The sequence below is a fragment of the Auxenochlorella protothecoides genome, assembly GCF_000733215.1.
Source record: "Auxenochlorella protothecoides strain 0710 unplaced genomic scaffold scaffold122, whole genome shotgun sequence".
NCBI lineage: Eukaryota > Viridiplantae > Chlorophyta > Trebouxiophyceae > Chlorellales > Chlorellaceae > Auxenochlorella > Auxenochlorella protothecoides.
In genome coordinates this window covers 345,274-371,924 of record NW_011934146.1, presented here as the reverse complement: position 1 = coordinate 371,924, position 26,651 = coordinate 345,274, and the positions used below count along the sequence as shown (strand labels likewise).

General features: G+C 59.7%; 4 protein-coding genes across 4 annotated transcripts; 2 read left to right on the top strand and 2 right to left on the bottom strand.

Moving 5' to 3' along the window:
- Positions 1–37: 37 nt before the first annotated feature.
- Positions 38–1,968, bottom strand: F751_1118 (Coproporphyrinogen-III oxidase, chloroplastic; the record flags this gene model as incomplete). Its single annotated transcript, XM_011397990.1, has 5 exons — positions 38–126; positions 420–907; positions 1,160–1,248; positions 1,426–1,678; positions 1,874–1,968. 5 exons carry the CDS (start codon positions 1,966–1,968, stop codon positions 38–40), a joined length of 1,014 nt encoding a protein of 337 aa, XP_011396292.1.
- A 1,265-nt stretch (positions 1,969–3,233) lies between these two features.
- On the top strand, positions 3,234–4,820 carry F751_1117 (hypothetical protein; the record flags this gene model as incomplete). Its single annotated transcript, XM_011397989.1, has 2 exons — positions 3,234–3,386; positions 4,677–4,820. 2 exons carry the CDS (start codon positions 3,234–3,236, stop codon positions 4,818–4,820), a joined length of 297 nt encoding a protein of 98 aa, XP_011396291.1.
- Positions 4,821–5,168: 348 nt separating this feature from the next.
- Positions 5,169–10,722, bottom strand: F751_1116 (ABC transporter A family member 2; the record flags this gene model as incomplete). Its single annotated transcript, XM_011397988.1, has 14 exons — positions 5,169–5,465; positions 5,644–6,473; positions 6,656–6,843; positions 6,979–7,087; positions 7,207–7,331; positions 7,570–7,666; positions 7,816–8,222; positions 8,469–8,542; positions 8,679–8,870; positions 9,052–9,294; positions 9,508–9,696; positions 10,036–10,227; positions 10,382–10,457; positions 10,574–10,722. The coding sequence occupies 14 exons, from the start codon at positions 10,720–10,722 to the stop codon at positions 5,169–5,171; spliced, it is 3,168 nt and encodes a 1,055-aa protein (XP_011396290.1).
- A 508-nt stretch (positions 10,723–11,230) lies between these two features.
- F751_1115 (ABC transporter A family member 8) lies at positions 11,231–25,447 on the top strand (the record flags this gene model as incomplete). The annotated part of the gene is made up of 40 exons (XM_011397987.1): positions 11,231–11,257; positions 11,587–11,754; positions 11,947–12,447; positions 12,762–12,974; positions 13,229–13,390; positions 13,693–13,782; positions 13,903–14,021; positions 14,186–14,233; positions 14,438–14,555; positions 14,695–14,861; positions 15,104–15,191; positions 15,396–15,502; positions 15,737–15,857; positions 16,042–16,163; positions 16,360–16,490; positions 16,699–16,775; positions 16,892–16,963; positions 17,107–17,184; positions 17,339–17,434; positions 17,546–17,631; positions 17,757–17,865; positions 18,036–18,269; positions 20,138–20,248; positions 20,383–20,592; positions 20,799–20,963; positions 21,079–21,168; positions 21,344–21,462; positions 21,830–21,947; positions 22,137–22,303; positions 22,512–22,605; positions 22,751–22,834; positions 23,343–23,464; positions 23,593–23,723; positions 23,841–23,905; positions 24,204–24,281; positions 24,434–24,529; positions 24,635–24,720; positions 24,835–24,943; positions 25,160–25,312; positions 25,412–25,447. 40 exons carry the CDS (start codon positions 11,231–11,233, stop codon positions 25,445–25,447), a joined length of 4,968 nt encoding a protein of 1,655 aa, XP_011396289.1.
- Between the last annotated feature and the right edge of the window lie 1,204 nt (positions 25,448–26,651).

The window sequence follows — 26,651 nt, the reverse complement described above, 5'->3', positions numbered from 1 at the left end:
AGACTAACACAGCAGACGGGACGGCATGGGGTCATGCTCACACCCACTCCCGGGCCTTCTTGGTCGCATCCAGGAAATCGGCCTCGGGGGAGCCCTCTGCCGGGACGTAGTCGTACAGCCAGGAAGCTGTGGGGGGCGGGGGTGGCAGGGTTCAGCAGCGTGATTCTGTACCAGCATGTGCGGGCTCGGCTGACCACAGGGGGCAAACAGGATGCAATGCACGTGCAGAGGGGTCAGGGACGGGTGCCGAACCCTGTCGAGAGGCCTCACAGGTGTGTCTGCGATCCTGCAGCAGACAACTCCAGAGCCCACGTTGCTTGGAGCATCCTGCATCGCCATCAGCCCCCGAACACCCCCCCCCCGGGACACGCACAGTGTGCCCCCCACCACATTGCATTGTATCAAAACCACACACACACCTGTGACGGGCAGGGACATGAGGATGGACTCGATGCGTCCCCCGGTCTTGAGGCCAAAGGTGGTGCCACGATCGTACACGAGGTTGAACTCCACATACCGTCCCCGCCGCACCTGCTGCCACTCGCGCTGCTTGGGGTCGAAGGCGTCGTCCTTGTGCGCCGTGACGATGGGCACGTAGGCCTCCACCACGGCGTTCATGGCGTCGGTGCTGAAGGCCAGGATGTCCTCCGCCGGGCGGTCGTTCAGGTCGTCGAAGAAGATGCCGCCCAGGCCACGCGTCTCGCCGCGGTGCTTGATCAGGAAGTACTCGTCGCACCACTTCTTGAAGCGCGGGTAGTACTCGGGGTCGTGCCGGTCGCACACGCCCTTGAGCGTGCCGTGGAAGTGGGCCATGTCCTCGGGGACGACGTAGTTAGGGGTGATGTCGGTGCCGCCCCCAAACCACCACTGGGCGGGGATGCCATTCCACTCCTCCGTCTCAAAGTAACTGGTGGCCGTGGGAGGGGGAGGGAGGGGGGGGGGATGTGAGAGGGACTGGCAGGATGGACATGCAGCCATGCCTGGCTGCCCAGCAAGCCACCAACACTCCCGTGGGGCGAGCATGCCTGTACATCTACTGAAGAATAGGGGGCCTTGGAATGTCATCCAGAGCCGGCCCTCGCCCTGGCCTCAGGAACGCAGACCAACCCTGGATGCAAATCTACATCAAAACTTGCAGAGATCAACCTAGGAGACCCACCGGTAGTTGAAGTGCATGGTGGGGGCATGGGGGTTGTGGGGGTGCATCACCGAGCTGATGCCCGCCGCGAAGAAAGGTATGCGCGAACCCTGTATGAGGGATGGAATTGGGAGGGTGGCGCTTCCCTGGCGCACTGGATTTGCAAAGCACCTCGACGTTTGCACCGCCTCCGTGTGCCCCAGTGACCAGGCTGCAACTGAGGCCCAGGTGGGCTGCATGGATCTCGCCACGCAACCTGTACTCCCCTTGGACACACACAGACACACCTTCTCGATGCCGCTGATGTCGTGGCCCACAGCCGCACGGTAGGCCTCGACGGGCATGCTGCCGTAGACGACACTCACGTTGACCCCCGCCTTCTCCCACACGTTCCCGTTTTGCAGGACACGCGTGATGCCGCCGCCGCCGCCCTCCCGCGTCCATGCGTCTTGCCTGAAGGGGGTGCCATCTGCGGCCGAGATGGCCTCGCAGATGGAGTCCTGGGCGGCTCTGATGGCCTTTTCGAAGCGCCCTCGGATGCTGCGGGGGTGTCAAGTGGGGGAAGGTAGACAGTGGAATGCTGGCGACCATGCTGAGCAGCCTTTGGTGAGGACACATCATGGGACCCCCTCTGTCTTTCACAGTGGACAGCGGGATTCCCACCAGCGACACCACCCAGCATATCGAGGCTCCAACACATGTGGTTTTGAATAAGAGGGCGACTCATGACCACACCTGTCCGCCGAATCAACTCCCGGCCGAAGCAGGGAGCCCGGAGTTGTGTCGATGTAGTTCTCCTTGGGGATGGACTGCAGGATTTTGGTTGGCATTTATTCGGTTGATAGACAGTCATGGCCTGCTGCGCGGGCATCAAGACGTCCCCCTGGCTTCCCAGAGGAGGGGAACTCCACCATCGTACCGAAACAGCCATGGGCGCCGTCCGTCTCTGTCGTCGTGGAGCCGGGGTGCAGACCTGGAAGGAATGAAGATTCAACTTCTGCCTGGGCACTGCAGGAATGTGCTTCGAGCCGTGCTGTACGCGGCCCAGAGTGCAGCCAAGAGGCTGCACCATTGCGGTAGCACCCATGTGTCCCACGATCTACAGCACTTGCGCACACACTAAAGCACTGTGGGGTTGAGCACCGAAAAATCTCGAGGACAGAGCAAAACGTACTCAGTAAGCTCTAAATATTTGCATGGATCCGCTCATCCGGTAGGATCGTCTACTGTGCTGTAGGGGGACACCGCACCAGCTACGTGCCATCGGCATTTCTTCCTCCCTTATCTCCCGAGATTGGACCGCAGCATGCACGATACCTCGCTGAGGCGCCGTGAAATTGCGATTTCGGGAGCAGCATTCATTCGCGTTGAACCACTCATTGTTACATGCTGTTCTCAGAGCGCTTGATGAATTGAATCAAAGACTCAGGATGTCGCTGGTCCACGCGGCTGCTCGGGGCATGCCCATCGGCTCATGCACTCTCATTACATGCACAGCACAGCGGTCGATTGGTTGCCACCAAAGGAACCTACGCTTTCCCCCCGCGGTCCAGACATACGTAGGGTCTATGAGCAAGGCTCAAACTGTAACGGTATCCCGCAGGCTATCGTGCAACGCATTCTTCGGGTTTGGGAAGCAGAATGACACATGTGAGGAGGTGGATTGCTGGTTGGGATACATGCTCCTCGAATTGCACCACAACCCACCCATGTCCCTGATTATGAGGTCAGTCATACTGAGATGGTAATGGCAGCCCTCCTCCCTCTGGGATCCACTTCCAGTGCCGACACTGCAACGGGGGGACTATACCAGGAGTGAGGTGGAAGACTACTACAACTACATGGGGATGCTGGCCGCAGAGGTGAGCGGGAAAGGTCCAGTGTGTGTGCTTCACACAGTGATCACGGGACTTCTGCTCATGACGGCGCTCTCGCTTCAATGCGCAGGGCAACTATGACAAACTGGAAGAGCTGTTCGACAGTGAGCTGGGCTGGATCGAACAGGGCTGGCTTATGCTTTGTGCAACGCTGGCATCGACGCATGACAGCATAATTCTTGTGTATTCAAGTACATGCTAAGAACCAGGGATCGACTATGCATGATCTTGTGGGTGCAGGTGGCGTGGAACCTGTGGATCTCCTGGTTCTCCTTGCCAGCACCGAGAACGACCTGCCCAAGCTGGAGGAGCTGGTGGCGGCGGGGGCAGACCTGAGCGTCAAGGTGACCAAGGGAGCGGAGTATTCGCAGGTGGTCATGAACATGGTGAAAGCAGGCTCAGCAATCAGGACAACACCAAACACGTAACATCCTTGCATGCCTGCCACCCGCGCAGGATCCAGAGGGAAGGGGCTGCATGGACCTGTGCACGAAACCTGCGATCAAGGAATACTTGAAATCTGCTTCCAACTCCATGGCATAGTCCTGTATGTCTAGGTGCATGGTGAAATTGTTCTGTGGAATGTAATGTGCCTTAGCCAGTGCACAGGAGTTGCCACCCTGGAAAGCCGGAAAGCGATCGAGGATCATACCATGTGCATGGCGGTGGCGATTCGTGTGCCGAGACGCTTCAGATGCCGCATGACTTCTGTGACGACTGCCTAATTGTCAGCTCGGTCGTTCTCTATTACATCCTTGATGCGACGGGGCACCCAACGAGCCCGGGGCGGCCAGGACATCGTCACATACACTCCCAGGCACGGTGTCCGCATGGCTGCCTGCATCGGTCAATCTTCCCACGCTCCCTCCCTCACATTCCTATGCACTCGACGAATCAATGCACTTTGTTGCCAACAGGGAGGATGGCGGGTATGAGCTGAGCATCTCGGATGCATGCGGTCGCCAGATGTGGGGTCCACGCTCCCTCAGGGCCGTGCCATTCGCAGCTGCCCTCCCTGCAGGCGGCGTGGCGGGCACTGTGCTCAGCACGGGCGTCAGTCAATTCCTGTGAGTATTTCAGATGGCTGTTGGCGATCTCTGAGCTCCCCCACTGCGTTGGGATTGGGAAATGCTCACCCCGGAACCCATGGCAGCATGAGCCCTCTGTGACAGGATCGTCATGTGTGAAAGCCCATGTGTGGCTTGCTAAGAGCTAATTTCTTCTGAGACGGACGCTTTTGAACTGACCTCGTGCGATAGTACTCTCTGAAAGACCCTGAAACGCCTTTCAATCCTGCAGGAGCCTGTATAATGCTGCTCTCATTGGGCGGATCCTGCTCACCTGGTTCCCCCAGGCCCCAGAGGCCATCTCTCGGCCACTGGCCACAGTGTGCGACCCCTACCTGAACCTGTTTCGGGGCATCATTCCTCCACTGGGAGGCACGCTGGACCTGTCGCCCATCCTGGCCTTTGTCGCGCTTGATGTGAGGTCCAGGCGGGGTTGAGTGGCGAATCAAGATGGGGCAGGGTGGCATCGCAGTGATGCAAGGATGATTTGCTCAAGGGATGCTCATATCTGGCAAAATGTCTGTTATTATCACCTCGTGAGCACGTCGCATCATGTCTGCTCAACATAACACCCCGTTCGGATCCCCCGCCCAGGTGATCACCAACACGGCGTCTGCCATCCCTGCCGAGGTGGATGCCCAGGGCCAGATGGTCACTATGCCAGCCCCTCGCTGGAAAGCCGGAATGAATGCTGCGGGGCGGAAGATCACCTCGCTCGCGTCCGGCCTGTCGCTGTGAGAGGATGGCAGCTGGCCGCTGGTGGCAGGCATGCCAATCTGGTCCCCCTCCAGCATATCATGGGCCGGGAGGACACACAGCTCCTCGTGTGTCAATGGTCATGCAGTGCATGCTCCACCACCGTCTGTCACGCCTCTGTCTCTGCACGCGGGCGTCTGAAACTACTGTACACAGACCTGAGGGAGCAACCTAGTGGCATGACGAACTCGAGGTCATGGTCAGTCAGGGTGAGTGGTGGTCAATGGAAGCAGGTATGCCCCTGGGGCGGGTCCTTTTCTTCTCCAGCTCCCGGCCAGTCCCCCCCTGAAGGGGGTGTCCCAAGGCCAGCAGCTGCCCAGCCAGGGACGCTCAAAGCAGCACGCTCTGGCGCGGCTTGAACGACACGCCCGGCGGCGCGTCCGAGCCGGTGGAGGAGGGGGTCCCCGTCGGCCGGTCGTCCGACGGGGCGCCCTCGCTGGCGCTCAGCGGCACGCAGCGCAGCACCTGCAGGTTCCCCGCCTCGTCCTGCGCCCACTTGACCGCGTAGCGGTTGCCGTTCTCGCTTTCCACGAACTCGTCGCCCAGGGGCACGTGGCCGATGGTGCCGTCGTCCAGGTGCACCTCCACCGACCCGCGTCCCTCTGCCTCGGCGGCCTCCATCTCGGCCTGGGGTCGGTGCAGGTTGAGGGGTGGAGAAGGAAGGGTGGCACGCCGACGTGTCGGCAGGTGGTAGCTGTGCGGCCAGGGTGGGGCAGGCCCCCGGTCGCTGCGACCCGCAGCCTGCCCCACCCCCATCCCGCACCCCCCAGACCACGGGACCCCCCCCGCCCCCCACCACCCGCACCTTGCGCGCGATGGTGAGGAAGACCTCCTCCAGGCTGGTCAGCGCGATCTGGACGTCGGTGATGCCCAGCTCCGAGCCGCGCTCGCGCAGCGTGCCCAGCACGCCCGGCAGCTCCGCCTCGCGTGCCTTGGGCACCAGGAAGTGCATGTAGGCCCGGTTCTCCTCGGCGGGTGCCACGCCCAGCGCGGCACGGAAGTAGGCCCTGACCTCGTCTGCCCGCGCGGCCTGCGCGCGGGCGGCGGCGGCCCCGTCGGCCCCCGTCACGCGCGGCACGACGCTGACGCTGAGCTGGTAGCCGGAGCCGAAGCGCTGCTTCAGCCGCAGCGGCGTGCCCAGCGCGCGCAGCTGGCCGCGCGCCATGATGCCGACGGTGTCCCCCAGGATGTCGGCCTCCTCCATGGAGTGGGTGGTCAGCACGATGGCGCGCCCCGCCTTGGCTGCCTCGATCACGTCCCACACGTGGCGCCGCGAGATGGGGTCCAACCCCGTCGTCGGCTCGTCCAGGTACACGATCAGCGGGTCGCCCAGCAGCGCGATGGCCACCGACAGCCGGCGCCGCATGCCGCCGGAGTAGGCGCCCGTGCGCACGCGCGCCGCGCCCTGCAGCCGCACCTGCTCCAGCAGCGCGGCGGCCTGCTCGCGCAGCGCGGACCGGGGCAGGCCCTTGACGCGGCCGTAGATGTGCATGTGCTCTGCACCGGACAGCTCCGGCCACAGCACGTCAAACTGCTGGCACACGCCCATGATGGAGCGGATGCGGTCCGCGCCGCCGGAGGAGCCCAGGCGCTCGCCGTACACCAGCACCTCGCCGCCGGTGGGGGGCAGCACGCCTGCAGGCGGGTGGGGGGGGTTGAACAGTGGGAGGGCTTGGTGCAGGCGGGAGGAGTGGCCTTTGCATGGTGAGGGGGAGCTAAGAATCCCCCGTGTGGTGGTTACCCTGCCTTCCAATGATTGGCCAGTAAGAAACAAAGGGCCCCTTCCCAACACTCAGACCCTGTGGGTCCTGCCGCACCTGTGAGGCAGTTGATGGTGGTGGTCTTCCCCGCGCCATTGGGGCCCAGGAGGCAGAACAGCTTGTCCTGCTCGATGGAGAACCAGGAGCCCTTGATCGCCCAGAAGGGCTTCAGGCGCTGGGAGACCGGCTTGGCGGGGCGCCTGTTCTTCTTCCGCCTCAGCTTCGGCACCCAGCCGCAGAAGAATCTGTGCAGGAGTGGGGGGAAGATGTGCTGACACTGACAGAGCACGGACACTCCAGGCAACATGGCGTCTGCCCCTCTTTCATGCAGCCTGCCCATGGTCTCACGACCGATGAAGCCTTCCCGCGCCCAGGCTCACCGGTTCAGGCTGTGCCCAAATCTGGTCAGGATGCCGGGTGTGAAGACCTGCTTCAGGCCAAACACCTCCACGGCTGCCGGAGGCACAGGCGACGTGGCAAGGTCGTGTCCTGGTGGGGTCAGAGCAGGGAAGGGGCATACCTGAGCTACAAGAGACACCGGTGTATGTCATACATCAACAGTTTGTACAGCGAGACGACGTCACACCCTTTTGAGGGTTACCACCCACCTGTGCGAAGCTCGAGCAGGTTCCTCATGCGCTGCTCCTCTGCGGCCACGTCGGCGTCGATCGGCACCTTGGAGCCGTTTGCGCTGGGTCCGCTGGGCTGCACTGCAGCAGCCCGCTTCCAAGGCCTGAGCGAGGAGGGGATGGGTGTGCTCAGTTGAGGGTGTGGTGTCGTGGAAGAAAGGTACCCAGGAGTCAGCCAACATACTGCTTTGCGTCTGAAGTAATGCTGTGCCCCATGTCTCACGCAAAATCCAATCGATCTCTACCATGCTTTCCTGCCTTGCTCTGGCCGTGGTCCAGTACCCCACAATCACAAAATGCCCAGCATGCAATTTTGGCCCAATCCTTGTCTACTACACTCACCAGAACCTGCGCTTGGCTTTGGGAGGGGGAATGGCAGACGACCTGTCCCGGCGCCAGTACGAAGGCAGCAGGAAGTACCAGGGCTTCTGACGCACGCCTGCAATGCAGGGGAGGTGTGGGCGGGAGGTTGAGCTTGACGGTGCACAAGCGCTGTTATGGTGGTCCTTTGACTCCAGCTTTCAACAAGACGCGGCCATGCACTCCATACTCTTACCACCCCCGCACAGCTGACACCCCGGCGCGCACCCTGCTCGTTGGGCAGGATATTGTCCAGGTAGACCGCCAGGACAAAGTAGGCGAGGGCCTCCAGGGTGAGGAAGATCATGATGGTCTCGATGCTGAGCACGCAGTCAAAATTCTGGTACACCCCGGGGACAAAAGCCTTGGCCTGCGCCTCTGGGTCCTGGATGTTCTGGCAGTAGGATCCGCGCGTCGACCACTGGATGCCCTGCGGCCCGGAGGCCACGGAAGCAGCGCCCAGGTCCCAGGAGGCCTTGGCCAGGAGCGACCAGGGGAGCAGGGCAAAAATGACGTTCAGGGCCGGCACGGAGTCGATGTTGTCGGGGGTGTAGGGGAAGCCAAAGGCGATGACCACCTGGCAGATCCAGCCGATGATGAAGATGACGAAGCCAAAGTAGACGGCGGAGGTGGCCCTGTGGGGGCGATAATGTGCGTTTGGGAGTGTTCAGAAGTGGAGTTGGAAGGGGAGAAAGGACTGAGGAGGCTTGATGCTGCATCGCCTTGGTGGCAAGTTTGCAGCTCTGACCAAGTGATTGATGGCGCAAACCTCAACTTGGTACCTCCCTGGCCCACTACACATGAGCCAGCACCAAGGGCACCGCATGCCACAAGGTCTCTGCCCACTACAACCCCCTCTCCCTCTCCCATGGAAATCTCACTTGGAGATGAAGGTGGAGAAGAGGAAGGCGGTACTGGTCATGGCCCATTGGAACAGGAAGAATACGAGGAAGAGCTGCAAGGATTTTGGGACAAGGGAATGGGATGCGCAGGGAGGGGGTCCATGATCATGAGGAAGGCATGTTGCTCCTAGCCAGCAGGACAGTCAGCCATCAGCACCCCACCCCACCCCCTCCCTCCCATTGCCTCACCACCCCGAAGCTGTTGTTCAGGAAGAAGTCGAACTGGAAGGCGGCGCCAAACCCGATGATGAGCAGGGAGAAGAGAATGCCGGCCAGGAGCTCCGTGAACCCCCAGGAGAGCCAGAACGCGGAGTCCAGCATGCCCATGTTCTTGAGTGCCTGGCGCAGTCCTTGCTCCCGCTCCATCACCACCGACGACAGCTGTGTGGGGGCGTGGGAATCCTGGCTGAGCTCGACCCACGCAGGTTTCCGACCAGCACCTGCATGGCAACCTGCACGCCTCAGGTACATGGACGAGCACACCCTCCGCTGCGGACCCCGCCAACCCAGGCCGGCGCCAGCCCAGATCATGCCGAGCCCCCTCGAGATCTGGCCCACCCACCAGCAGCACGAAGCCAAAGAGGTTGGCGGCAAAGACAAAGGGCCCTATGGCCTGGCCCACGATGTTGATGCTGTCCACGGTGGGGTGCGCAAACTCCGACAGCGAGATGGTCCAGGAGAAGTTGGCGGCGTCCCTGCCCGCCAGCTGCCACAGGTACCGCGCGATCTCGCGCTCCGCGGCCACTTGCAGCGGCACCTGGGAGAAAAAGGTCGGGTCCTGGTACAGCCCACGGAAGAGCTTGACCTGGCGAAGAGGGAGGGGTCCGGGGCAGGGTGTGGGGTATGTTGCTGGGGTGGGGGCCAGGGGCCCGGTGTGGCAGGCTGCCCTGCATCTCAGGTCAATGCAGGTCTCCATAACACAACCAATTAACCACTTGACCGCATGCTGCAACCCAAGGGTGGCTGTAGAATTCCCAACACATCCATTCACTCCTCCTCTTCGCCCCTAGCAACCCACGGTGGAGTTGATCTGGAGCAGGAAGTCCATGCCAGATGAGCCATTGGGGCTGAAGTGATACGCCCCCAGGGTCTGCTCCTTGTTGTTCTGCAGCCAGGAGTTGACGTCGTCCATGCTGGGAAAACCTAGCACGGCACTGGCTGGGATTGGACGCCCCGGGTTGTTCTCTCGGATGCCCGTGACGATGGCCTGCAGAGTTGATAGGCATGGATAGCTCAGTTGGGGGATGGGAGGACAAGACACAGAGGCAGCGGCCTCGAGGGAGAACCAGGCTTGCTGTGTAGAGTACGTGTGGCTCCAAAACCCCAGACAGAGCCAACCCAGGTAGGCACCAATCGGTAACAGCCTGTGACTTGGCACAGTGCCTGACAAGACACCCATGCCAACTACTTCAACTGTCATTCCCAGCTTCCTACAGGGCCGGGCCAGCTTTCCCATACATAATGTATCAACTCCAAGGATGGAGCCCCAGAGCTTGAAATGTGTCCTTCCCTACTGCACTTCCCATCCACCCAACATTCGACCCACCTCAACAGCGCTGTTGTTGTTGGGCTGGTACAGGAAGTCCCAGCAAGGGCTTTCAATGTACATGTCGGTGGCACACGCGGGGATGGCCCCCACCGTGACCACGGCTGGGTCCGGGTTGTCGACAAAGTACTCAAGGTATGGGTTGTCGTTGCGCACCGCGATGTTGATCAGCCAGAGCAGGAACATGAAGAACTGTGGAATTGTAGGAAATGTAGTATAGTAGTGAAGGAGGTGCCTTCGATCGGGCTGGGAGGAAGGGCAAGGAATGCCCCACCCCAAGGCTCCAAAGCCACAGGATGCGGGCCGGGAGCCCTGAACTAAGTCCCGGGTCCCGGGCGCGCCTCACCAGTGGGGCTATGATACGCAGCAGCGTGGCGCGCAGGTTCCTATAAGCCACTATCATGTTCTTATAGGAAAGTGACCTGGGGCAGGGAGAGGGGAGGGAGCTGCATGAAGTGGGGAGGGACGCTGCCTAGGGACACCTCTCCTCAGCGCAGGTCTCTGACCCCTGCGGAACTCCTTGCGAACCAGATCTCACGTGAACTGCTCCCAGAAACGAACATGCCAGTGCCGATCAAGTATGCGGGCGCCCATGAAGGGCGATCCGGTCATGGGCGCAGCTGCTGGTCTGAGGGTGGCATCCTCCGAGTCAATGCTGGGCTTGACGCCCTCTCCCTTGCCGTTCATCGCATCCATGCGAAGCACTCGCTCCTGTCAGATGGCCCCTGCTGTCTGACGACAAGCGGTCCGGACGCGATACTAGCGTAGCTCCTGAGGATCTTTCAGCTGCGGAGAGACTGGGACCCCCATCCTTTCCAGCAGAACCCTACGCGGCATGGCGCTTCAGACGGGCAAAGCTTCCGCTGGATAGTTACCTTCCACCTTTCGTCATTGCCGACTACAAAATCGCTAAGGACCAGACTTGTGGGTGCGGAGACGGTACTGCTCTGCGGCGAGGCTCGCACCCTCCGCCTGCCTTCGCTTTCCCAAGGAGTTATTCAGGCGGCACCCACTCAGGAGCAGGGGCTCTCTTTTCAACGCCCAACTGATATATCGTGGGCTGCGATCTGATTGGGCGCCAGCACGGTACCGATCGGGGCACGGTAGAGAATAGAGGAGGTTCGTTAACCTTCCGCGCTCAACCACGGATCATTCTGAGACACCGCACTCCAGGGTGTGGAGGCGTGCGGTCCCCATGTCCACCGCGGCACCCCCCAAACATGTGAGTGTGTTCATTCAGGACACCGAGCAGGTTTCTTTGGAGGCGCGGTTCCGGTGGTAATCTGCCTGAGCCGGGTTCGGGACTGTCCCCATGCGCCCACCGGTCTCAGATGGGGTTCGTGAGGGATGCCACTGCAGCCAGCACAGTCCTGCAGGGGAGGGGTGTCCCCGCCTCTGCCCCTCTTGTACACTGATGTAATGTATTCCAGTGTTCCATTTGGGGATCCTTGTGGCGTCTTGAAGCTCAGTGGGCAAGTCGTAGGAGCTCACACTGCGGATGTTGACACGAGCACTGATGCCCCAAACGACCACCATCCCCACCACTTGCAGACCACGTTTGGCACCCAGGCGCGCGCGCTCTTCATAAAGAATGCGGCGCAGCAGCGCCGGCAGCGCCGCACCAACATCATCCTCATCCTGTACCCGGTCATCTTCTGCATCCTGCTCTACGTGCTGCAGCGGGTAATCAACAATGCACTCTCATCCCGCGATAACCAGGTGGGGTGCAGGGTGTGTGCTTGGGTGGTACTCCCTGCCCTGTGGGTCACAGGGGAGCGCAGCGGCAAGCAGGGTGAGGAGGATGCGTCGATCTCTCCCTCGCTCGCTGGTGCCGGTGTGTACTCTGTTCTGGACACACAGCGCACTGAGCCTCCTGTCACACCCCCAACCTCCCAAATTTCAACCACGCAGTGCGGCTGCTACTGCCTGTCCTGCTGCCGGACGGACGCCGCGGGCACGACCACTTGCCGCACCAACTCCGCCGCCGACCCATGCCAGCAGTCCGACGACTGCCAGGCGTACGACGACTCTCGCTGCGGCGTGGAGTACTCGGTCAACGGGCAGGCAGGGTATTGCGCGGTGCCGTACCCGCCCACCTGGCCGGCGCTGATGCAGGTGCCGCTGACGCGGCGCCGCGCTGAGCCCTGGCGCCCCGCGGCCGCCATGCTGTACACGGGGCAGGATGCGGCGGCCGCCGCGCAGCTGGCCGGCGGACTGTTCGGCGACGGCGCGCCTAGCGCCGCGGAGCGCGCCGCGGCGCAGGCCACGCTGGCGGCGGGGGAGGCGGCGGGCACCATCTATGCCTCGGGCCTGTCCCAGCTGGGGCTGACGCTGGGAACCTGGCGCCCGGTGACCGACTTCATGACTTACTACCTCGAGCCGGGCTTCCTGCAGGGAGAGAACGCTGAGGATGTGGGTGGACGCGGAGGACATAGGGGGGTTGGGGGGGGAGAGATGGGGTGATGGGACCTAGCGGAGGTTGGAGTGGAGATGATGAGGGGGGGGGCACGGTCTAGGCAGGGACGTGCCTAAGCAAAGATCAACACACTCCGAGGAGAGGGTGTGGGTGGTGGCAAGAGTGCTTGGGGGCCAGCCCTGTCATGGCCGCAGATCCACTTGCATGGCTGAGCTCGGCCACGCCGCCATCACTGCTCGCCGCAGCCCTTGCATGGAGGCACGCGCCCACTCATCTCCCTCGCCCCCCACCCCCCTCCTGATTTCCACAGTACAACGCCAGCATGTACATGATGGTGGCCGACGCCGCAGCCCCGGCGGCTGTCGTCACCGCAGACCTGCTCGGCACAGCGATCGCCGGCGCAGCCAACTCGCTGGGGGGCGGCGGCCTGGTGGCGCCCACCTTCACCCCGACCACGGGGGAGCCGGTGTGGGAGGCCAACGACAGCACCATCAACAGCATGCTGTACTGCGGATACGCGCGGGTGGGTGGCTGGGAATGGGCTCTGTGGAGATGGGGTTTTTGAGTACCGGCCCTCTGGGTGGTATGCGCGCCGGTGGGCTTGACTGGGACCATCATGGACGTGTGTTGGCGTTGGAGTGACCTGCAGGCGGCCTTGGTGGCTCACACAGGAGCAACCTGGACTGGGACGCTTGGTATGCCTTGTGGGTCTCCGAACGAGTGTCACGAATGGACAATCTCCTGCGACACCCCAACCTCTCACCATTCCATTCCCAGGCCTGGTGCAACGACACCTTTGCCTTCAACGAGATTTCCCAGGCCTGGGACTTCCAGGACACCTCCACCACCTCGGGCACCTTCAACACTCGCATGTGGTACAATGCTACGGGTCGGTATGGAGTGTACCAGACACCGCCCACCCTGGTCCGCGTGAACCAGGTGCGGGGCCTAGAGATTTCCTTTTGAGCCAGGGAGTAGTGGTACGGTCTGGATGGGGTGGGGTCCAGATGACAGGGACGGCACTTGGTGACCCTGCCTTGCATGGCGGGCGAGTGTCCCTGGGACATCACCCCTCTGGCTCTGCTCATCAGACAATCGGGGGGAGAGCGCGGTGCCTTGGCTCGCCGCACCGCAGCTCCTCTCAAACACTGCTTCATGTCTGCCATCTCAGTGCCGTTGGTATGAGGCCTGCCGTGAGTACAACAAAGAAGCTCTCCCTTTCCTCCTTGCCCTTCATCCAGGGCATCAACCTGGCGACCAACGCCTTCCTGCAAGCCGCCCTGGGTCCAGACTATCAGGCCCAGCTCCTGGGCCTGATGGAGATGCCCAAGGTGAGCACCTGACCAGATGCCTGGCCCCTCTGCGTGTTGTGTACCTCAGGACTGTGTTGAGATCCAAAACAGCCCTGTCAGCGCCCTCTCCCACCCCGGGCCTGCCACCACTCTCTGCAGGGCGCCACCATCCTGAGTCTGAACTTCTCTGCCCTCCTGGGCCCACTCTTCTTCGTCTGGCTGGCTCAGCTGCTCCTCCCCACTATGCTTGCCAGTCTGGTGTATGAAAAGGAGATGAGGTAAGGAGGTGGGGCCATCTTTGGCGTGGAAGGAGAGGTTAGGTCTTGGTTGCCGTGCACGTGCCTTGTTGCTGGAATGGGGGAGCGGATGCCGCTGGCTGAACCCATCTGGATGTGTCAGCCATGTGCATGACCGCACGCTTGTGCGCTCCCTTTCCACCCAGGCTGAGGACCATGATGAAGATGCATGGGCTGGGGGACGGCGCATACTGGTGAGGACGGGTGCATGGTGTGAGGCTGGTGGCGCGAGGGGTGGCCACAGACAGAGTCTGTTGACAGAAGGTGTGCATTTTGGGAGCTGGCACCACCTCTCTCGTGCCTCTGCCTCAGACTTGAGCTGTCTGAACTGACACACCGGAGCACCCCCTCTTCATCTCAGCTTGACCTATGCCGCGCACTCAACCTCCCTCCCCCAGGATCATCCAGTATGTTTGGTTCTTCATCCTCAACTTCCTGTACTCCATGGTGCTCATCGGGATTGGGACAGCGGTTGACCTAGCCATCTTCCGCCTCACCAGCTACAGCTACCTTGTGGTGAGCAAGGTTGGGGTCGGTGGACATGTGTGCATGTCTATTATGGATCCTTACACAAGCTCATCATGAGCCCGAGGGGTGGCATCTAATGCACGCATCATACAAACCCCCTCCACTACACCACACCGATGTCGCACAGGTGTTTTACTTCCTGTGGGTCAACTGCCTGATATCCTTTGCGTTCTTGCTTTCCACCTTCTTCCGCTCGTCACGGACAGCCGTGGTGGTGGCCTTCCTCTACACCTTTGCGACGGGGCTGATTGGCTACCTGCTCCTCACCCAGTTCATCCAGTCGGGTCATTGGTGGTGCGCTGGGCTCTTTTGTTGGTTGGTGAGGGTTGGGAGACTGCACTGCTGAGTGGGAGGATGGTTCATAGAATCTGCAATTGACTGAGGGACGTATGCACATGCAAGAGGTACCGCGCAAGGCCGGAGGACGGGCAGGGCGAGCCCAGGGGCCTCCACTTGATTCCGGCTGGCCGGCAGCCCAGCCTGTTTTGAGCTCGATGCGTCTGACCTCCGATCCTTACCAACGTACTCACCACCAGGGTGATCTTCTTGGAACTCGTTCCTGGCTGGGCGCTGTTCAGAGGACTCTGGGAGATGGGAACGTATGCCTTCAGGGGAGCATACAAGGTGGGATTGGAGTTTCCCGGCTGGTGGCTGGTGGTATGGGCGGTGGTGCTTGTTTGACTGGGAGGGCCGGGGCGGGGCTGCCGTGGTCTGTGTTTAGGTCAGGTAGCATGTGCACAGCAGGTCAGATGGGGGTCCCGCCTCTCGCTCTGTTCCTTGCATGCAATGACACACCCACCACCCACCTCGCTGTCTTCTCTGCTGCAGAACTCTGGCGGGATGTCTTGGTCAAGCCTGAGCGATCCGGGCAATGGATCCACAGCTGTCCTCATCATCTTTGCTGTGGAGTGGGTGGTATTCCTCATCCTGGCCTGGTGAGCGGTCTTGGGTGGAGAGGGTGTGCCCTTGTGTCCTTACCCACCACCAGTGCTCTTGACATCTTGAGGGATGTGGCCTGCTCGTGGCAGTGTCCTTGTAGCGTCAAATGACCAGCCACGGGCAGGGCATGCCCATCAGGCCTGTTTGTGCCGTGCATGCTGCCACCTCTGCCAGCAGACAGACTGCAGACCTCATTGCCCAATGTCCTGATCCGCTGACACCCTATGTAGGTACTTTGAGCAGGTGATCCCGTCTGGGGTCGGCATCACGAAACACCCGCTCTTCTTTCTGGGAGGGAAGTTCCGCAAGAGGTCCCTGGCCGCACAGAGCACCCCTACGGACGTCGTCCAGGTGGGCATGGCACGCTGGCATTTTGTAGCGCACGGTGCCGCCAGGGGTGCTGGCGGGTGAGGAGCTGCATCGCAGCGACTCAGGGAGACAGGGTCTGGGGAGTTTATATGCACTGCAGGAGATTGCAGGTAGAAGCGTCGCTCAATGCTACCTCACAATTGCCGGTACCCCGACACCTTTTCAGGTGCCGCTGGAACCTGAGGACGTGCGTGCGGAGCGCCAGCGTGTCAGCGACGGCGACACGGCCGGCTCGTCTATCGTGATCAAGGATTTGGTCAAGATCTTCCCGCCCACCGGTGGAAACCCGTGAGTAGGAGGGTGGTTGGGCATGATCTGGGGTGGACTCGGAAGGAATGGGGCCTGCTTGTGCCTACATGGTCGGGAGAGGGAGTAACTGATGCCTGGCAGGTCCGACACAGGAGGTCGGGGTGGGCTCTTGCTCATCCCCCTGTACATTGCAAGGCATGGCTTGCTCAGCCGCACGCCCTGGACCCCTGCACAGGCGTTTGGCCGCAGTCAAGGGGCTGACCCTGGCTGTGGAGCGCGGTGAATGTTTCGGATTGCTAGGTCCGAATGGGGCGGGAAAGAGCACCACCATAAACATCCTCACCGGCTTCCTCACAGCCAATGGAGGTGGGTGTTGTATGAGATGGGCTCAGGGGGGTGGGCTGCGATGCTTGCATGAGCCTGCCGAGACCAACGCTATGGTTGCCGACCTGGGGAGCATGAATGCTCCGCGCCATGCCGGCACCGTTAAATTATTCCTTGGTTGCAATGGTGTGCATCTGGACCAACTCCTCACCGGAGACTCTCCCGGAATGTGCCCTTCCTTCTGTGGCAGGCAGCGTCGTGGTGGAGGGCAACGACCTACGGGATGGGATGAAGCCCATCCACGCCCTCATGGGCGTCTGCCCCCAGGTAAGCAATTGTATTCAGGGACAGCGGCAGTGCCTAAGCCCACCCGGACCATGTTTGGACCTGCACTGGATCTTGAAAGCACCTCTGACGCCCCTGAGCCCCTCTCATCTTTCTAGGACAACCTCTTGTGGGAGCAGCTCACAGCCCGCCAGCATCTCGACTTCTATGGCCGCCTGAAGGGCCTGAAGGTGGGGCCCCGTGTGTGGGCGATGCACCCTCTGTGCGCTTGCGGTCCTGTCGCGCTATCAGTCAAAGGGATGCAAGGGGTTGCTGCCTTGGTACACTCAGCTCTGGGTACCAGCAGCTCCATCATCCCCTGTACCCAACACAGGGCACGGAGCTCAAGGAGGCCGTGGATGCTGCGCTGAAAAGCGTCAACCTGTACAACTCGGGGGTCGGGGACAAGCAGGTGAGGGATGGTCGCGGGTTCACGAAAAGTAGCTGCGGTGATCCTGTGGCGTGAGGTGCAGGGATCCGCTGTACTGTGTGGAATGAATCTCCAGGCATCCAGCAGAGAGTGCTCAAGACCTGACTGCTGGGCCCGCCCACCCAACTTACTGCAGGTTCAAGCATATTCGGGCGGCATGAAGCGGCGCCTATCTGTTGCGATTTCCTTTATGGGCTCACCTGCTGTCGTCTACCTGGACGAACCCTCGACGGTGGGTGTGTTGTCCCTCATTGAAGGCCATGCTCATGTGTCTTGAGGTGTTCTTTTTACTCCTCTGCAACCCCCTCGACGCCCCTTCGCCCGCCACGACACCAATGCACAGGGACTGGACCCAGCCTCGCGCCAGAACCTCTGGGATGTGGTCAAGGAAGGAAAGAAGGGAAGGGGCATCGTGCTCACCACCCACAGGTACGAGGCGCTTTGGTCTGACCCTCATCTGACCGTGCTTCTGGCTTCAGGTAGTGCCTTGTCACAGGCATGTACAATGTTGCTGTTCCTGCCCATTCCGCCCTTTCCTCCACCTCCCAACACAGTATGGAGGAGGCCACGGTCTTGTGTGACAGGCTTGGCATTTTCGTGGACGGGCAGCTGGTGTGCCTCGGCAGCCCGCAGGAGCTGACTTCCAGATATGCTGACTTTTATGTGAGATTGGGGTTGCCTCTGAGATGGCTGGCCCTTTCATTCAGAATCTGAGGTTCAGCACGGCAGGGGTTCCATCAAAACCCTTGTCATCTGCATCGGATGCGAGCTCTGCATGCCTCCTGTGCCAACAAGTACATCCCCCACCCGTCGACCCACCATGACTCCGGCAGGTGTACACGATCATGACCCCTCCCGAGCAAGGAGAGGCAGCCCACAAGCTTGTGCTGTCCATGAGTCCCAATGCTCGTCAGACATATGCGTTGGCAGGGACAAGAAAGTATGAGCTGCCCGTCGCAGATGTGACGCTAGCAGTGGTCTTCAACGAGATGACTGCTGCCTCCAATCACCTCACAATACTGGACTGGGGCATTGCCAATGCCACACTGGAAGAGGTCTTCATCAAGGTACGAAGGGGCTTGCCCTAGCTTGGCTACTGGGACATTGACGCATTACAATTAGATTGCTGGACATTATATCAAGTACCTGACCTCGCCCTCCTTCTCCACTGCAGTTCGCCAAGGAACTCGGCGTCAAGGGAGGAAACTAGACCCTTGGCACTGGCTCCTCTCACGTCCTGCCCATGTGCTTGCTTGTGTCATAGACATCTCTTTCATCCCCACCCACCCGCCACTTCACTAAAGCCACTGCACTACTCCCTTCATGACTTATTTTTTTGTAGACCTCGCTTTTGAAAGCTTATTCGCAACGTCAGCATGCAGAAGAGACCTTGCAGGTTCATGGATTTCCCGCCATGCGCAGCTCGCGCTGCTGGCAATGGTCGCACGATCGCCATGGTAAACGGAGCTGCGCGAAAAGTGTTTAACGAGCATGTAACCTCCACCCAATTGTTGTAATGAGTATTCAAGGACTCTGATCAGCCAGGAGCTCCCCCGTGCTTCGACATCCTCATGGAACATACAGAAGCAGCATGAAGGTAAGGGACACTGACATCGCACAGTCGGGGCCGGTCAAGTCCGCAGCATGCCCACAAGTATCGCGCCCCGGCATTCGTACAGGCTCGTTGCAAAGGGAGGTGAGCGCAGCCGGTGGTCCCCCGCGAAACCCTCGCCTCTCGTGCGGCCCCGGTTTCACGATGGCGGATGCGATTCGTGCCACAGGACGCCAGGTCGGTTTGTATTGGAGCGGCTATCGCTCCCCCTTCGTTTGGTCATCCTTCTGTCAGAATTCACTTTGAGGACCCGGATGTCCTTTTTGAAGCTTCATGACTGAATTCGGGCGCCAGACCGCCTGCCCAAGCTTGACATACGCCACCCACTACCCCCGCGCAGACGACATTCCGAACCCAAGCCACTGCCTTGTTCCTGAAGAACGTAGCCCAGCAGCGAAGACAGAGGCGCAGCAATGCCTTGCTCATCATATCTCCTGTGCTCTTTTTTGTGATCCTGTTTGTCTTGGAAACTCTCATCAATAATGCGCTCGACACACCAACGTACAAGGTGGGTTTGCCTTTTTTACCCCTTCGATACCCACTTCATGCTGCTTGGGGGTGCCTGGAAGATTGCATGACGACATACTGCCGGATATTCAAGTGCTGTTTGTGGGATCGGGTGCAGGCACTATTAACATTGAGGCCCACAGGGCCTTCCTGGCACATGTTTATCCCCATCAGCAGCTGACGAGTTCCTCTCCTCCCCGCATGGACCTCCCAAAACTTTCTCACCTGCAGTGTGGCTGCTACTGCCTGCGATGCTGCAGTACAAATGGATCAAGACAGTACACATGCCGGAATAACACAGAGGGAGCGGCCTGCCGGTTCTACGAGGACTGCGAGGAATACGACGAGTCTCGTTGCGGCTTGGGGTACAGTACTGCGGCGCAGGCCATGTACTGCCCCGTACCGCAGCCGAGCACATGGCCGGCGCTGATGCAGATCCCCAGGACAGCGCGGCGCGCGGAGCCCTGGCGGCCCGCAGCTGCAATGCTGTACACAGGTGATGAGCGGGGCGCCTCAGAGCAGCTCGCCAACGAGCTCTTTATCGATCCTGCGCCGAGTCCTGCAGAGGAGGGTGCTGCAGCAGCCACCTTCCAGGAAGGCCTGGCCGTGGTAAGTCAGCCCTTTTGGTGGAAAAGAGGGGAAGTCGGAGGGTGGGGTGAGGCGGCCCTGGCCGCGCACTCCTGCTGGTCTTCCAAGCCAGATCAGCCCAGGTGATACTCTCAAACATCAGTGCCATGGCTTCTGGACTTTTTAAGAAAGCCAGGTATGAAGGGATAAGGTCTCAAACATGCCTCGCCTGCCTTCCGCCCCCAACAGGGAGCTATTTATGCGTCTGGCCTATCCCAACTGGGGCTCATCCTGGGGTCAGATCGGAACAGATTCTTTCCCACCTACTATGTGGAGCCATCCCTCATCTCCACCAGATATGTGAGTCTGTTTCTGGGTGCCGTCCAGGGGAAGCTGGTCAGGGTGGTTGCTGCGCCGTCATCCTCTTTTGGTTCCGAGTCAAACTGCTTGCCGATCCTCCCTTGACCTGTTCCATCCTTCAACACCAATCCCAGTACAACGCCAGCCTGACGGCTGTGGTGAGGAATGCCAGCTCCCCCAGCGTTTCCCTCTTCCTAGACCAGCTCGGCACCTCACTCGATGCGCTGAGCAACGCAGTGGGACTGGGACTGGCAGTGCCCTCAATCTCCCCCGTCACGGGCGAGCCGGCGTGGCAGGCCAATGCGTCCGCCATCAACAGGTTCCTGTACTGCGGCTACCCTCAGGTGAGTGGGGCTGGCATTCTGGAAGTCAGGGCGCCGCTGCTTCCTGGTCAGGAAGCACGCTGCATCAGACTGGTCAGCAGCCTGCCCCATACAATGCATTCTGCTCCCCCGGTCCTCTCTTTAGAAAGTCTAGTTTCAACGACCTGGGCTGGTTGTACGGGGAGCCTAACCTCTCATCAGCCTCGCACACTCTCCATCCCGCCCAGATCCGGTGTGGCGGGCGGGTGCAGGAGGACTACGAGGTGTCCCAGGCCTGGGACTTTCAAAACACGTCGGTGGAGACGGGGCAGTACAATGTGAGGATGTGGTTCAATGGAACCGGGCGTGTGGATGTGTACAACTCCTTTCCAAGCCTCCTACGAGTCAATCAGGTGGGTAAAGTTGGGTTGGGGGCGCCGCTTGGGGAGAAATGATTGCCACTCATTTGGCTTAACCTAGAGAAGGTGACTGACCAGGGGCCAATCAGTCCATCACAACTCCCTGCAGGGCATCAACTTGGCTGCAAACTCCTTCCTGCAAAGAGCGCTGGGACCAGGGTACCAATCCCGCCTCCTAGGGTTCCAGGAGATGCCCAAGGTGTGTGAGGGTGGGGCTGGGATCACAAGCTTTGAAGCAATATGATCGAATATGTTTGGTGCTTTCAAGCCGTCACTGGATGGCAGGCAACACTCCCAGCAGGGCGGGTCAAGGCCACTTGCGGCACATTCTGGTGCCCCCCCTTTCTACTCACCGTCCATTGCCATGTGCTCAGGATGTGACGCGCCTCACCGTTAGCATTTCCACCCTCCTGGGTCCACTCTTCTTTGTCTGGCTGAGCCAGCTGCTCCTGCCCACAATGCTGCTGACCCTCGTCTATGAGAAGGAGAAGAGGTGAGCGAGTGCCAGTGATGAGGATGGCACTGCCCCTGGAGATTGTAGTGTCCTAGCCTGTGTGCAGCTGCCCATCCTTTTTCTTACCAATCCCCCACATACGAGCACTGCCTCCTCTCTTCAACAGGCTGAGGACCATGATGAAGATGCATGGACTCGGGGATGGTGCTTACTGGTGGGTGGCCTGGGCCGAGCTCTGGCTTCTGTGCTTCAAGACGGCTGTGCAAGGAGTTTGGGATGTCTTGCCGCATGTAGTGTTATCTATCCCTGATATGCCCGTGCACCCAAGCTTCCTCTCTTAGACCTTTTAAGCAGAAAGGGAATCACAACCTTGTCAACCATCCCCCCCTCTCCCAAAACGCCGCAGGCTGATCCAGTACACATGGTTCTTCATCATGAACTTCCTCTTCTCCATGATCCTCGTGGGCATGGGCTGGGCCGTGGACCTTCCCATCTTCAGGCTCACATCATACAGCTACACAGTCGTGAGTTTAGGGGGGGGAGGGGGGGGGGGCAAGGTTTGTTGGGCACTGATGTCCAGGATTCAGTACTAGAATAGCCTGGGACAGCACTGTGACCATCCAGGACATGTCAATGCTGCCTTTGAGAAAGTGCTATGTCAGCAGACAGCATTTCAACTCACTATCTCCCTCTTTCCCCCCATCTAATGCAAGGTTTTCTACTTCCTCTGGTGCAACTGTCTCATTGGCTTCGCATTCCTACTCTCCACCCTCTTCACCTCCTCCCGCACGGCTGTGGTCACTGCCTTCCTGTTAATCTTTGGAACGGGGCTCATTGGCTTCCTGCTCCTCTCCCGCTTCATCGACAACGGACACTGGTGGTGAGTTGAGATACATGGTGCGGGCTGGGTTGCCATGGTGTGACGAGTGCCTGCGTACACTGTTCGAGGATGCCATATGTCTGACTTACAGAGGCAACCCCAACATCGTCGTCCTTTGAAGTGAAGGCAAGCTGCTTGTATCATTGCCGCTCTCACAATGGGACAAGGAGGGCTTCCACCACTCAATGTCTCTGTGTGCTCTGTGCAGGGTCATCTTCCTGGAGCTGATTCCCGGCTTTGCTCTGTACCGAGGGTTCTATGAGATGGGGGCGTACGCCTTCAGAGCAACCTTCAGCCCGGGTGTAAGTTGCTTGGGGCAGAGCGTTTGCTGTTTGATAGAGATGGGCCGATTGCTTCTGTTATGTAGAAAAGAAACACAACCTGGCGACATTGTTACCAGACTGCAGCACTAACACGCCCGCTTCCTCACTCCTGCCTCCTTTGCAGAGCACCAGGGGCCTCCAGTGGTCGACCCTGAGCGACCCAGGCAACGGCTCTATCGCTGTGCTCATCATCTTTGCAGTGGAGTGGGTGGTCTTCCTCCTGCTTGCATGGTGAGTGTGAGGATTTTGGGGGGCTTGGTGGGTTTGACAGGGAATGTACCTGGATAAATGCATGGCAAGGCGAGACAAATTTGGGAGTAACAAGTGTTCGCCGTGTAGCAGCAATCTCTTGACATTAGGCACCTGAGAGCCTCCCTCATGCGGCCGCTGCTCTTGCCCTTTGGCTCAGTTGTCTTTGTCATTGCCACCTTGCAGGTACCTGGAACAGGTCATTCCCTCGGGCATTGGGGTGACCAAGCATCCGTTGTTTTTCTTGGGAGGAAGGTTTTCCAAGCGTGCCGGCCCGCAGCCCTCGAAAGCAGGGCCAGATGCAGTCGAGGTGATGCAGGGATTCCGGTGGTCCAGCTGATAAGTCGCTGTACCGCCAGCATTGGTTGTTTGTCATTTCTGTTCGATAAATCTCACTCACTCTGCCAGTCTGGGCTCGGCCCTTGAGTCGTTCAACCTTGAAAAGATCCCAATCACCCTCCCCCCAGGTCATCGTTGAGCCTGAGGATGTGCAGGCCGAGCGTGCAAGAGTGGAGAATGGTGGAGCCGATGAAGCCTGCATCCAGATCAAGTCCCTCGTCAAGATTTTCCCAGCTGTTGGTGGCAACAAGTAGGTGCTGGGGTGGAGACTTGTGGTGCACATATTTGCAAACGAGGGGCTGAGCTGCTTGGAGGCTTGCAAGCACAGGTCAGCCCTCCTTCAACACACACACACACACACCTCCTTCCCACGCAAAGGCGTTTGGCCGCAGTCAAGGGGCTGACCATGGCTGTGGAACGCGGCGAGTGCTTTGGTCTGCTAGGCCCAAACGGGGCCGGGAAGAGCACAACCGTCAACATCCTCACCGGATTCCTCACAGCCACACACGGTAATCACGCGGGCGCTGGCTGTCATGTTTCAGCATGCTGCAGTAAGTAAGCTTGGAGAGCTCATCCCAGGTCCCTGTCGCCCGCCAATGCTCCTCACACATGCCCCAACATTGCAGGCTCTGTGATCGTGGAAGGCCACGACACCCGGAACGGCATGAGGCCCATTCACTCCATCATGGGAGTGTGTCCACAGGCAAGGAGGGTGTAAAATTCCTTAGGGTTGCAGTCACTCAAGCCCAGCATGTTTCTGGTTTGGACATTGGTTCATCATAATCCTGCCGGCCCCTTCCAGGATAATTTGTTGTGGGAGCAGCTGACAGCCAGGCAGCACCTGTCATTCTACGGTCGCCTCAAGGGCCTGAAGGTGAGTGACATAGGATGAACAAGTGCTGAAGCTTTGGGGTGACCAAGGGAGTAACTGTGCTGCGAGGTCCCCAGGAAGTGTCCTGCTCTAATCTACCCGTGCCTCCACATTACAGGGAGAGGACCTGGAGACTGCCATCATCAAGTCCTTGGCTTCTGTGAACCTGTTACACGGCCGAGTGGGAGAGAAGCAGGTATGGATCTGCACTGCGGGCTGTCGCCTTGAGTGTTCAGCTGCATGCTTCAATTTTTCTAATCAGGGGTGAGAGTGGCCGGGCATGCAAACACATATCCAGCTTCTCCCGGGGAGCTTGGCTTCCACACCCACCAATCCTACCACCCACAGGTGCTGTCGTACTCTGGCGGCATGAAGCGCCGCCTGTCTGTCGCCATCTCCTTCATCGGTTCGCCCGTTGTCGTCTACCTCGATGAACCTTCAACGGTAAACAGTTCTCGAGCGTTCCTACATGACGGTGTCCCACTGCATCAACATAGTATTGGTCACTGAGTTTCTAGTCACACTTTCCTGCCACATCACGGCCCACAGGGCCTGGACCCTGCATCCCGGCACAATCTGTGGGACGTGGTCAAGGAAGGAAAGGAAGGAAGGGGCATCGTGCTCACCACCCACAGGTACAGTTTAGGTCTCAAGGGTCGTACTCTTTTCCACTTGGCCATGGCCCTGTGTCACCGCATGGCTGTTTGATACCTCCACCCCCTCTTGGCCGCCCCTTCCCATGCCCGCAGCATGGAGGAGGCAAACATCCTCTGTGACAGGCTGGGCATATTTGTGGATGGGCAGCTCGTTTGCCTCGGCACCCCCAAGGACCTGACCACTCGATTTGGGGGATACTATGTGAGCTGGTATGGGGTCGTGGGCGCATGTGGGGATGGAAGCGGTGATCCAGGGGTCCTATGGAGGCCACCCGCATTCTCAGCTTGGGAGGAGCCCGCATGGCCATCACCTGTCTCTCTCCTCAAACCGACACAGGTCTTCACAATCATGACGCCAGCGGAGGAGGGAGAGTCTGCCCACAGACTGGTCCTCTCCATGAGCCCGAATGCCCGACAGACCTACTCCCTGGCTGGCACGCGGAAGTATGAGCTCCCAGTGTCTGACGTGACCCTGGCGGGAGTTTTTGAGGCTATGACCACAGCCGCTGCCCACCTCACCATCCTGGACTGGGGCATCGCCAATGCCACCCTGGAAGAGGTCTTCATCAAGGTGAGTGGAGGGGGAAGGATGAAGGGGATGTGAGGAGGCCATCGACATGAATGCATTGCATCACGCAACCCATGTCCTCCCTATTCATCTTTGCCGCAGCTCGCCAAACATCTCGGCGTGGAGGGCGGCAACTGATCTGACATTCCCTTTAAAACCCTCATCACTTTTGCGCTTTCCCATGCAAGAAGCTGGACTCGCTCATAGCCCTCTGTTTCTCTCAGTAGCCTACATGCTTGCAAGGTGCCATTCTTTGTGTACATCACGCAACACCCCTTCATTCTGCCACTCATGCTCAAGATATACTCCATCATTTGCATACCACTTGAAGGAGTCAAGGATACTCTCAAACTCCGGCCTCATCATGATAACCTTTGTGTAAAATAGTACTCAGGTGGGCTCCTGTCGCTCCTGGAGAAGCTGCCACAGGGCCTCAGAGGTGTGTTGAGCTCGAGTACGATTTTCAGCAGCCCATATCTGAACAGCTCAAGTGTAGGTAATCATAGTGCACGGTCAGGGTCTCCTGACAACACTCCCATCTCTCAAGTCACAAGGTGAATAATAATTCACCAGTACATCCTCTTTTCGCATCACTCCATCATTTCGGGGGTCTGTGGGCACTTGACTTTGCTTTGGGTCGCAGGTGCGACGCTTGTAGTCCAGCTGCTGCCGAGCCTCGCTTCCGGAGGCCTGAAGCAGACTCCGTCCCCTCCAGCTGCCTGGCCAGGAGCTCATCGCTGGAGCCTGATTGGATGACAGGGAAGGTGCATGGGTGCCGTGATGCCGAGGTGAGTAAGAGGACACCAAGATGCTGTACCGTAGGCAATTGCCTTCACAAGGGGCGTCATGGCTCAGGATCCCGTCGGGCCACAAGATGCTGGGATGGCACCAGAGAAACCCCACAACCCACAGCCCAACCCAGCCTACCCAGTACCGCAGCGTTGTAAGCCTGTTCCTCCTTGCGAGTCATGTCAGAGGGTGACCAGAGCGTCGACACCGTGCTCTTCGCCGCTTGGCGTTCCCCATTCACCCCTGCGGCACTCCTTGCTGGGAGGACGGGGCTGACGGCCTCCTTCACCTCCCTCTTGGCCTGCCTCTCCAACAGCTCCGCAGGGAGCATGAAGACCGCGTCCAGCCGCTCGGTGGGCAGCTCTGCGCCCGGGAACAGGGCAGGGAAGTGGTCCGGTGCTCAGGACCTCTTCACGCAGGCGTTCAGAAGCCTCGCAGGTCTTTCCTGGGAGAAGAGAGGGGTGTTCCTCAACAGCGCATCCCATCTCCCACTGCTTCCCCCCCCCCCCCCCCCCTTGGCGACGCCCACAGCCCCCCCGGGATTGTACACCCC